The sequence below is a fragment of the Lates calcarifer genome, unplaced genomic scaffold (assembly GCF_001640805.2).
Source record: "Lates calcarifer isolate ASB-BC8 unplaced genomic scaffold, TLL_Latcal_v3 _unitig_5322_quiver_762, whole genome shotgun sequence".
In the NCBI taxonomy this organism is placed as follows: domain Eukaryota; kingdom Metazoa; phylum Chordata; class Actinopteri; family Centropomidae; genus Lates; species Lates calcarifer.
In genome coordinates, this window is record NW_026117452.1 from 8603 (window position 1) to 20905 (window position 12303).

At 44.4% G+C, this 12303-nt stretch overlaps 1 protein-coding gene across 1 annotated transcript; it reads right to left on the reverse strand.

Moving 5' to 3' along the window:
- Positions 1-1894: 1894 nt before the first annotated feature.
- Positions 1895-8086, reverse strand: LOC108874361 (zinc finger protein 135). Its single transcript, XM_051068883.1, has 3 exons — positions 8043-8086; positions 5616-6191; positions 1895-5041 (listed from the first exon to the last, which is right to left on the reverse strand). Exons 2-3 carry the CDS (start codon positions 6188-6190, stop codon positions 4150-4152), a joined length of 1467 nt encoding a protein of 488 aa, XP_050924840.1. The 5' UTR covers position 6191; positions 8043-8086; the 3' UTR covers positions 1895-4149.
- Between the last annotated feature and the right edge of the window lie 4217 nt (positions 8087-12303).

Below are 12303 nucleotides of genomic sequence, written 5' to 3' on the forward strand. Positions count from 1 at the left end.
AAATTAAAAACACACTTTCTCAGACCAGAGGCCTGTACTATGAAGGGAGTTTAACCTCCTCTGATTTAACTTGGGGTTCTCAGGTAAAGTCGGGGTTGACAAACCCTGACTGCCTCAAACTGTGTTAAACGGTACGACGGTTAAACGGTTAAACGGTTCAGATGTGGGTCAGTTGAGTCGGTGTGAACTTAATCAGAGTTAGTGCGTGTTCATTAAAGGGGTGTGCACCGTATGTCTCAGATGAAGAGCGCATGTTAATTCTGTGGGTTTACAAGGAATTTAAAGACAAGGCAACCCCCATCCTGCAGAGTCAGCCTCTTTCAGTCGTTGTGCCAATATCAATTGGTTGTTCCACCTGTGGGGCGGTACTTAGGTAGAAGTAACACCTGTAACACCGAGTTAACCACAAACATAAACTGAGATGCAACGTAAATTACCTGAAGTTATTCTGATAAGACAGTAACCTTGCTTCATAGTACAGGCCTCTGCACATTCTTTCAGCATTCAACACATCGTTCATAAACATTTGCAGTTTTTTCAGGGTTGACTCATTATTTTCAATTCATATTTATCAGAAAATAAAATAAGAATTTGTCAGTGTTTAGTAACCTGATGATGAGACTACAGCTCACATCACGTCTTCTACCAATGGTTAGTGTTGGTTTTTATTAATTGTAACCTAGTTCAAGTCTGTCAACATAAAGCTGCTGACTTTACTCATTCAGTGGTTGTTCTGTTTATTTACAGTCACTTGGCTGAAAAAAGGCTGCTTATTCTGTTATCAAGTTATTAAGGTTTGAATTTAGGAATACCATTTTTACCACAATTGAATGAGATCGGTCAAATGTACAATGACAATAAAGCCTATTCTATTAACTTCCTCATGGTTTGTGTCTTTTAGTTATTAACAAGTGAAACAAGTTGCACCAACTTGATAATGGAGGAGGTGCTGCAGTCTTTATGTCTGGAGGAGGATCCAGCAGGTATATAAATAATGCAGGGTAGGATCATGAAAAATAAGGCTCTCCATACCTGAGAGTGTCCAGTCTCCAGTTTGGATCCTCCAGTCCAGCAGACAGCAGCTTCACTCCTGAGGCTCCTGGATGATTGTAACTCAGGTCCAGCTCTCTCAGATGGGAGGGGTTGGATCTCAGAGCTGAGGCCAGAGAAGCACAGCGTTCCTCTGTGACCTGACAACCTGACAGACTACAAACACACAATGCATCATCTAAAGGATTTGTAGAGCTGCAAGGTTACTGTGTTACAATAATGGCGAATGTGCATGTTGTAATTTTGTCAAGTGGCCGTTGTCACACACACAAACAGACAAACAAACGGCTGTGCAAAGAGGCACAAATTACAAGTTAAGATGAACATATTTACTCATTAATTTACACCAGTCTGCTACTACAATTTTATTATTACAGGGATATTAAAATGCATATTTGCTTTTTAGATTAGCATTTTGCCATTTTTGGAAGCAGGCTAACATTAGCTTGCAAATATGAGCTAACAGGTTGCTACCTGCTAAAACTGAAGAACATTACTATCTTTCTGGCTCAAATTGAAATAGGTCTGAAACTGATAGAAGTTGATTCAGAGGATGAGATTTTCATAGCGTTTGTGTTACTGTGTGACTTTCAGTGGTGGAAGAAGTAATCAGATACTTTACTGAAGTCAAAGTATCACACAGTAACACAGACACACTAACAGATGGAGGCAGTGGTATTCCAGCAGCTCCCTGTAAAATCCCTGTTTTTGTCAATGGAGTCTGGTAGTGATATACAGAGACAGGATTACACAGTAGCAGCTGTTCGTCTCAGACACTCCTGGTCTGAGTCCACAGGCTTCAGGTCTGAACCAGGTTCACAGAGTGAGGAAACACAGAGGAAACTTCTTTTAAAGGTTTATTACAAAACGCAAGACAAAACATGTCAACTGGGTTTATTCTATTCAAACACGATACAATGACGAACGACCTTCTATCTGCGGTGAAGCTGAGAAACCACCAACCAAACGAAAACAAGCCAACACAACATGAACTAAATGCAAAACTCTGCTGTGGACAGGAGGAGGACAACGGCAGCTTTAAGGCCCAACACGAGGAAACTCCGATTTGTTTAATTTCTACAGGAAGTTTTTTTTTTCTTTTTTTCTGTGGCGCAACTCTGACGACCTGTTGCCGACACAAACTGATAAATACGTCACCAATCCAATTCACACAGGGAAACGTTATTCACAGAGTCCGCTGCCACCACACGGCTCTACGAGCAGGAAACTAAAAGAGAAGGGGCAGGTGGGAGGGCGCGGGGCTTTAGGGTCCGTCGATGTCCACAGGTGATGCTTTTATTTAGGTGTGGGATGGTCAGTCTGCCGGGCAGGAAAAACTGGAGTCCAGGTCTGTCAGTCACCAAACATCTGCTCTGAGGAAACTCCTCATTCTTACTTTTCAGATAAAACACAGCTGAGTCTGATCAGAACACCTCTGTCTGAGCTGCAGGTTCAAACAAATTTCTGAGTCCAAATCTGACACATCTCTTATTGACTTTTCAGAATCTCCTCATTTATATTTTCAATAATAAACTGTTTAAATTTCTGTTAGCTCTGAATCAAACCTTGTCTGAACTTTGTAAAAAAACAAAATTAGAGATGAGTTAAATTTCAGTCTCGAACTTCGTCTTTTCTTTGTGTTTTTCTCAGACACGTTGGATGCTTTAATTTCGAAAATCTGGACACCTGCTGTTGTCGTTTCCTGTCTGTTGCTGCTGCTGATGATGATGTTAAACGATGAAGGTGGCGGTGATGCTACGGTAACAAGGGCAGCTAGGCCGGGCGTGGCCTCTCTTCTTTTTATTTTTTATTTTTTGTTTTGTTTTTTTTTTTTATAATTTTTTTTTATAATGTTGTGAATCACATTTAAATACCATTTATATTCATATATTACAACATTGTTCCAAATTCATAAATAAGTAGTGCAGTTTCCCCTTCGACCTCCACCAACACTCTGCTGCTGAAACCAGAAACGTCCAACGCTGCCGATCGGCCGTAAAACACACCCAGCTGAAAAACTACAAGTATGGCCGACTAACTGCAGGTAATAGTCTTCATGCATACGTTAATGTGGAGGAACGTCAGCTCCGACCGATCGGCTCGTCGTCTCCAGTTTCACTTTTTAACCTTTTAAAAATGTCAAATATCAAAATACAGGGAACCAATCAGAACAAAGAGCCAATGAGAACTTCAGCCAATCAGAATCACTCAGGGAGGAAGCAGGTGGTGACACCTGAGAGGAAAAAACGAGGAGAAAGAAAACAAAAATGAGCAAAGGAGTCACTGCTGACGTCAGACGTACAGAAGTTTAACGACAAAAAACAATCTGACGATTTTATTCAGAGAAATTCATTTCTGTTGAAACAAGATCAACAGAAAAAATATCTGAGAATTAAATTAAAGAATAATTTCAGATTCTGATTTTAAAGTGAAATAACCTGCCCCCCCATAAATAAATTTCTGAATTTAGATAAAAACTCTGAGAATAAAAATCCCGATTTATCTCAGAAAATAAAAAAACTTTGTCGGTTATAAACTTCCATAAACTCTGACCTGCTGCTGTCTGATTATGGATCACAGACATCAGATATAAACCAAATTTACAGGCTTCATTGTTAATCTAACTTTCCCATGATGCTCTGGGTGTTGACAGAGGTCCTGGGGCTGATGGGAAATATGGCGGCAGGTGGGCGTGGCCTGAAACAGACAGACGAGCAGCTGACTCCCTGCTCTCTCCCCAGGTGGCTGATGGGACATGGAGTGTGGGGCAGAGTGAAAACGAACAGCATACGAACAGGTGGGGGTGTAACACTTTAAATCTAATCCCATCCTGAAGAGCAGTTAGCTAACGGTCAGTTCTGACCATATATGGATGTCCTGCTGCTATCTACACCAGAGAAGAATCAACCAGTTCCAGTCCCAAAACCTGGATCTGTCCCCAACTGGTCCAGAACTGGTGGAGAACTGGTCCAGAACTTTTCCAAATTAGAACTTTTCCAGAACTGGTCCCAAACCAGTCCAGAACCAGTCAACGCTGATTCAGAACCAACTCAGAACAGGTCCCGAACTGGTCCAAACCCAGTCCAGAGCCGGGTGATGTCACTCGGAGTCGGACTCCAATGGGGCGGTCTCGTCCAACACGGCTCTCTTCCGGCGCTTGGCGGCAGCAGCACGGGCCCGCTGCTCCTCCTCCATGTGTGCCTTCTTGTGGCGGGAGAAGCTGGATGAGTGCATGAAGGTCTTGTTGCAGGCCGCGCAGGTGTAGGTCTTGGTCTTGGCGGCGGGGATTCCGGTTTTGGTGTGAAGCTGCTTCTGGTGCTGCTGCAGCTTCCCCCGCCCGCTGCCGTCGGCTGCCCTGTGGGTCTGCTGGTGCCGCGCCAGGCTGGAGGCGTGGCTGAACTGCTTCCCGCACTGGCCGCAGCCATGGCGGCCGACTCCTCCTCCCCCTCCTCCCCCCTCTTCATCCTCGGAAGCGGCGGAGCCCCGTTTTCCAGCCCGGCCCCCCCGGCGGCGGCGGTTCTTTTTACACAGGGTGTAGAAGTTGGGCTTATCGCGGGAGCAGAGCTTGAGGCGAATCTTGAGGTCAGACGAGGTCTCGCCCAGGTTCTCCTTGCCGGGCGTGTAGTTGTCGAGCAGCTCCTTGACGTGGGTTACCTGGTGCTTTGACAGCTGCGTGGACGTCCTGAAGCTCATGTCGCACTGCGGGCAGGCGTAGAACTTGTCACCGCCCTGACTCTGGATCATGGTGGCCGCTGTGTGGTGCTGCTGCTGCTGCTGCCTCTTGGTCTTCTTGTTCTTGGCACCAGCCTTCAGCGAGTGGCGCAGGGCGGCCACGTTGGGGCCGAGTGCAGCATCCTTCGGGATTCCTTTTCCTTTCTTGTGGATGAGGCGGTGGCGCGACAGACTCGAGCTGTGGTTGAACTCCTTCCCGCAGATGTTGCAGGGGTGGATCCGCCGCTTACCGTGGAGCCGCAGGTGACTGCCCAGCATCCTGACAGGTAAACACAGGACATCAGTCAGCCATCAATCTGAGGACCAATCAACTGATCAATGAACCATCTGATTAACTGATTATTCACTTTATTATTGAGTCATTTTCTCTCCATCAACCGATGATTCTTTATTGATCGACTAGATCAATAGAGACTCGTCCCTGCAGAGACCTGGACCCAGACCTCAGACCAGGTCTCAGCTGGGTGTCCACAGCCTCATGAATGAGCTGATCGGAGCAGGTTATTGAACTGTCAGCACCTGATCAGAATAAATCACTCATTTGTTCAGGTCTGTCACTACAGATGTTTTCATATGGCCCCATGTTTAGACTTCACTGAACCAAACGACCACAGAGTCACTGAGCGGTCATCAGGACCCTGACTGCAGGATAACATATAACCGACATGATCACATGACTTATTTCAGACCAATCACAGTCAACCTTCAGTCTCTGAATCTGTTTCACTACATCAGATTTAATCTACATCAGATCTGGATCATCAGATAATCTGGATTAAGGGACTCAGATCAGGATCAGGACTAACTCCTGGGAGGTGGAGGTGGATACAGACCTGCTGCCTTTGAAGCTCATCCCGCAGTGGGGGCAGGTGTAGCGTGCATCCTGATGCGTTGGCTCCAGTGCCCGTTTGGCGGGCGGCGGCGCCCCGGTCTTCCCAGTGTGGGTCTGCTGGTGGCGGTACAGACTGGAGGCGTGGCTGTAGCACTTCCCGCAGTAGCTGCAGCGGTACTGCCGCTCGTCCGGCTCGAAGTCAGCCTGGTCCGAGTCGGCATCACCGTCCAACCGGCTGCTCCCTGCCTCTACCAGCACCTCCTGCTCCTCCTCGGCATCCTCCTCCTCCTCGTCAGAGTCTGTCTTTATCTCCACGCTCTGCTCCGTCACCTCGCAGGGGTACACCTCCTCGTACGGGGCAAAGAAGGCCTCGTCTGTCTCGATCTTCAGCTGGTCAGCCGTCAGGTCCGATGGGTCGTCTGAGTCCTTCTTCACACAGGAGATGGTGAACTTGGAGCCGACCTCTGCCCACTTCACCACGTACTCAATGGGCTGTGTGTCCAACTCCACCGTGATGAAGTCAGCGCCAAGGGCATCCGACTCCGACACCGCCAGTTCCGCCTCCGAGTCCTCCATCCTGAACCAAGGCAGAGGAGAGGAAGAACTTCAGAGGGGCAGCCACAGGCCTGAGGGGGGGGGAGGGAGGGAAGAGGAGGGAGGAGGGAGGAGAGAGGAGGTCAGCACGTTCTGTCATGTCTCAGCAGTGATTGATCAGCTGATCAAACAGCTGATGGTCGTTTCTGAGACCTTTCTTCCACTGTGTAATAATTATTGATTATTGCTGATTATTGATTAGTCTACAAACACCAGGTTCAGGTAACATGTTCTCCCTCTCACTCATCTGTAACTGATTGACTGAACAAGTTTTATCTGAACAAGAAGAACAAGCTTCATCCTGTGACCCTGTGAGGTGCCCAGAGCTGCAGGTTGGAAACCAATGGATGTTCATGTTATTGTTTAATCTGATAGATAATCAATCAAGTAAATGTCCAATAATCATCAAACCTGTCAACACAGTTTCGTATAGTTCAAGATAAAATGTGTCAGATTATCCACTGATCAATACCTGATCACTAACTGATCAATACCTGATAAAAACTATTGAGGATCGGTTTGATTAAATGTTTCCATTAAAGCACCCTCAGTCTCCATGAAAGATGTTTTCAACAGAGGTAGAAAGTAACTGAGTACATTTACTCCAGTACTGAAATACAGTTTTGAGGTACTTGTACTTTACTGGAGTATTTTCATTTCCTGTTACTTCAAACCTGAACTGCAGCTTCCTGACTCGCCTGCTGTTATTGACTGGTTAATGAAACCAGTGATTAATATCAGAGTAATTGAGTTGAACGATCGATCGTTTCAGCTCTGATGATGTCACAGATTCAGATTCTCTGATTGAGGTCAAATAATTTGATTAATTGATTAATTAATTAACAGGAAATTGATCCGGTTTTGACTCAGTTTCACCTCATCTGAAGACTGACTGTGACTGTAAAAACTAATCTATTACAGTCCTAGGTACTGCGGTAAAATTACTGATCCACAGAACAAACACGTCATCACCGCAGACACACCCATATCGACACTCTGTGACGTCACTGTACATAATAAACACAGGTGACCTCTGACCTCTGTCCGCCGGCAATGGAACATTAAACATTCATTAAATCGTTCATATCTGATTCATCAGAAGCAGCAGAAACGATTCTAATGAAAAAGGCCTGAAATAAACTAATGAATTAAATGAATCTGATTAAAGCCTCCGGCTGCTCTGCGACACTTTCGTTCTTTATTTTAACCAACACCCGCCGAACTCCGTTCAGAAATCTGTTATTTTTAATGTGTCCCGGTCTGCCGGGAGCCCGACGGACGTGACAGGCGGACTCCTCCTTTTAAACCTATGGTTCCCTCACTCTTCAGTCCAGGGCGAATTTATTAAAACAAACAGCATTTATTTCACATTGAGCATAGTCACAAATGAAAGATTTCTTCATTATTCCAGTGATTATTTCTCGCTGAATACCCCGCGGAGGGCGGCTGCTAGCAGGGCATCCATTATTAAAGATGATATTTCTTTCACATTTACAGATTATTCGTGTTTAATCTGAAAGCCGAATTTATCACACGACCGTTTTATTCCGCTAAATGTCTTAAACATGCTTGAAAATTATTTTCTGTTTGACTTAAAGCGTAGAGGGCTTAAATTGACAGTTTTCTGAGCGGAGTTCCGGGGCTCGGCCGGGCTCGGTCTCAGTGATGAGGAAGCAGAGGAGGGATTTTCTCTTCCTTCAACGTTAACTGTCAAAATAAAACGACAAACCACGGAATAAACCGCAATAACCGGATTTGGCGCTGAAACGTTCCTGGATTCAGTTACTCACCGATCTTTAACGGGGGCAAAGCGGAGAAAACGTTAAAATTTTACCGGTGGAGACGGTCACAATAAACAGGAAGCAGGGGACGTGGACACAAAGCATTGTGGGAAAGGATTAAATGGTTGCTAAAAACGGAAGTACGGCAGATTGACTTTCACAATAAAAGAACCATTAAATAAAATAACGTTAAACATAAAAAATAGAATAGAAATAATAATTAAATGGAAAAAAAACAAAAAAACAAAACACAGTTACAAATAAATTAAAATATAAATCAAACAAAAATAATGCCATTTATTATTAGCAAAAAAATCTATTTCTATTTTTAAAAAAAAATCTTTTAAGAATGGCCTCTAACTGTCTGTCTGCAACTGTCTGTCTGTCGGTAACTGTCTAACTGTGTGTAACTGTTTGTCTGTAACAGTAACTGTCTGTCTGTAACTGTAACTATCTGTCTGTCTGTCTGTAACTGTAATTGTCTGTGACTGTAACTGTAACTGTCTGTAACTGTAATAGTCTGTAACTGTAACTGTCTGTAACAGCCTGTAACTGACTGACTGTAACAGCCTGTAACTGACTGACTGTAACAGCCTGTAACTGACTGTCTGTAACTGTAACTGTAAATGTCTGTAACTGAAACTGTCTGTAACTGTAACTGCAACTGTGTGTAACTGTAACTGTCTGTCTGTAACTGTAACTGTCTGTAACTGTCTAACTGTGTGTAACTGTCTGTCTGTAACTGTAACTGTCTGTCTGTCTGTAACTGTCTGTAACTGTAATAGTCTGTAACAGCCTGTAACTGACTGACTGTAACAGCCTGTAACTGACTGTCTATAACTGTAACTGTAAATGTCTGTAACTGAAACTGCAACTGTCTGTAACTGTAACTGTCTGTCTGCTTGTAACTGTAACTGTCTGTAACTGCTGAAACTGTCAACTGTCTGTAACTGAACTGCAACTGTCTGTCTGTAACTGTAACTGTCTGCAACTGTCTGTAACTGTAACTGTCTGCAACTGTCTGTCTGTAATTGTAACTGTTTGTAACTATCTGAAACTAAAACTGTCTGCAACTGTCTGTAACTGTAACTGTCTGTCTGTAACTATAACTGTCTGTAATTGAAACTGTAACTGTCTGTCTGCAACTGTAACTGTCTGCGACTGTAACTGTAACTGTCTGTAACTGTAGTAGTCTGTAACTGTAACTGTCTGTAACTGTCTGCAACTGTCTGTCTGTCTGTAACTGTAACTGTCTGTAACTGTCTGTCTGTCTGTAACTGTCTGTAACTGTCTGTCTGCAACTGTAACTGTCTGCGACTGTAACTGTAACTCTCTGTAACTGTAGTAGTCTGTAACTGTCTGTAACTGTCTGCAACTGTCTGTCTGTCTGTAACTGTAACTGTCTGTAACTGTCTGTCTGTAACTGTAACTGTCTGTAACTGTAACTGTCTGTAACAGTAACTGTCTATAACTGTCTGTAACTGTAACTGTCTGTAACTGTAGCTGTAAATGTTTGTAACTGTCTGTAACTGTAACTGTCTGAAACTGAAACAGTCTGTCTGTAACTGTAACTGTCTTACTGTGAGTAACTGTCTGTCTGTAACTGCAACTGTAAATATAACTGTAACTGCCTGTAACTGTAACTGTTTTTAACTGTAAATGTCTGTTATTTGGTGACAATCAAATCCATTAATTGTTTTTACCTGTAACATAAACAAACTTGTCATCATCATCATCATCATCATCAGTTAGCTGAGTCACTGTGACAGGCTGATACTAACACTGTTTATAACTTAAACCTGCTGAACTGTTTCCTGTGAATCCTGAAAGAAGAGGAGAGAAGAGGAGGAGGAGGAGGGGAGGAGGAAAGGAGAGGAGAGGAGAGGAGGGGAGGAGAGGAGAGGAGAGGAGGGGAGGAGAGGAGAGGAGGAGGAGAGGAGATTAAGTGATGAAGAGGAGGGCGGTAAACCCTCGGGCCTCCGGTTTGTTTTCCGCAGCAGCGTTACCGTTTCTCTCTGAATTGACATTTTGTGAACGGAGCGTTACCGGATCTGTCCCGGACACAGACACACACGCGCGCGCGCGCGCGCGCGCGCGCACACACACACACACACACACCGCCGCTCCGCCACTCACGCGCACCGTTTCAGTCTTTTCTCGCTAAAAACACCAAGATAATGTTCAACACAAACACTTACGATTCAAACCGGAACGGTCCCGCTTCTCCCGGTTCGTTCTGGATCAGGTCTGGGTCGGTTCTCTGCCGCACCTCTGTCACATCCCAACCGGAGAGCAGCGGCAGCCTGACGGCTAACAACCGCTGCTGCGGAACGGAGCGACAGGGAGCGGCAGGTCGCCGGGCAGAGTGGATGAGACGCAGCGGCAGAGAGGCGTCAGGCGGTGGACCGCGCGGACCCTCTCTGATCTGTGATTGGCTGAGCTCCTGCGCAGCCTGCTCGGTGCATCCAATCAGGTTGGACGGCCGCAAACTGTGTCTGAAAATGTCACAAAGTGTCGTAAAGTTTCAGAACCGACATCGAGCGGCCTGAAAACGGAAGAGTTTGTTTGCCATGTTTAATCTGTTTTCAAGGAGAAACGTGTCTCAGCTGAATCAGATCAGGTTTCATTTCTCTGTATTTCCGCATATTTACTCTCACTGTGTCTCCTCATTGAACAGTCACTGAGATAAACACCGTGCTGTCAGGACATGTTGAACTCCGTTAGGAAATCCACAGGTTTTAATTAATCTCATATTGAACATCAGATCTCCACTCAGATAGAAAACCAACAGATATTCACGGTGTTTACAGACTGCTGGTCAGTTCGGCGCGAATTACTTATCAATAAATTGTCACAAAATATCGACTTTTTACTGCGCTGCCTGAGGTTCCCGCCTTCCACTACCGTATGCCCAGCTGATTAAAATGGTCAGTTTGAACATGGAAGTTCTTCGCTCTTCGCGTGTGACAATGCTCTCTGCCTTTGGTGGGAAACAGGAGACGACCCCCCCGCCCCGACACAGAGTAACTGGGTACATTTACTCAAGTGAGGTACTTGAGTTTTTGTGTTTTTAAACATTTATCTGAAAAGTTCAGATTATTAAATATAATCCAGATATAATTTAAACAGTTCACAGTCATTCAGATTAACTCCACCCAACAGCTGCAACATTTGACTGATGAACACATGAATGCATCAGTAACTAATTTATCACCATAAATCCAGGTCTTGGTCTCACACCTGAACACAATGAGTCTCAGTGAACAGCAGGCGGCGCTCTCTTCCCACAGTGAACACTGCCACACAAACACGGGCAGTTTGCAATGAATGCTGGGAAGTGAAGTCTGAATGAAACTCAGTGTCTTAGAAGAAACAGGCCACAGTGATTCATTAGCCCAACAACTGCAAACTGACCTTCATCTTCACCATCACCTTCATAATTTTCATCACTGTCACTGGTTGATCTCAGTCTGAGAAGAAAGATCACCTGAAAACCACCTGTCCTCATGTTTCACTAACAGGAAGTCTCCGATGATCAGACACAAAAAAAACCCGCAAACCACCAAAATAAAAGCACCTGAACCAAAGAGACCTTTAAAAAACAGAACTGAATCTGACAAATAAATAAAACCAGAAAATCCCTGAAAAACCTGCTCATGTGAAAACTTCTGTTTTTACTCAGGGAGAAACATGAAGTTTAATGTTTCAGTCATGTTTTACATCTTTTATCCAGAATCAATAATCAATAGTCCAGGTGAAAATAAGAATGAAAATTATCCTTAGGATCAATGATTAGGTATTGGTTATTGGACTCAGTTGTGAGTGTAAACATAAAAACTGCTGATCAACATCAGAGGAAATAAAACAGAACAGAAACAAGAAAAACTCCAAAATAAAAGCCCCTGTATGTGTGTGTCAGGTGACCACCTCTGTTCAAACACAGCTGAGACCACCGGTCCCTGAAGGACACACACAAACACAGCTGTGTTAACTCACCTGTATGTGGGCAGGTCGGGGTCAAAGGTCACAGCTAAATGAACATTTCAACCAATCACGTGTTGTTTTTACTGATTCTCCAGGTGAAACATTTTATTTAAAGACTCTGAGCTGATCAATAGGTGATAATCAATCAATGATCAGTGTTCAGAGGATCTGAGCAGACCTGACACTTTGACTTGATTAAAATGGACTGAGATTTGAGACTCGAGGACTCGATGCAGACTGCACTGACCTACAATGAACTGCTCTGTGATCAGAGTTCAGGTTGTTCTCAGGTCAGTCAATGATTCTCAGACTGTTTGTTCGTCACGTGTG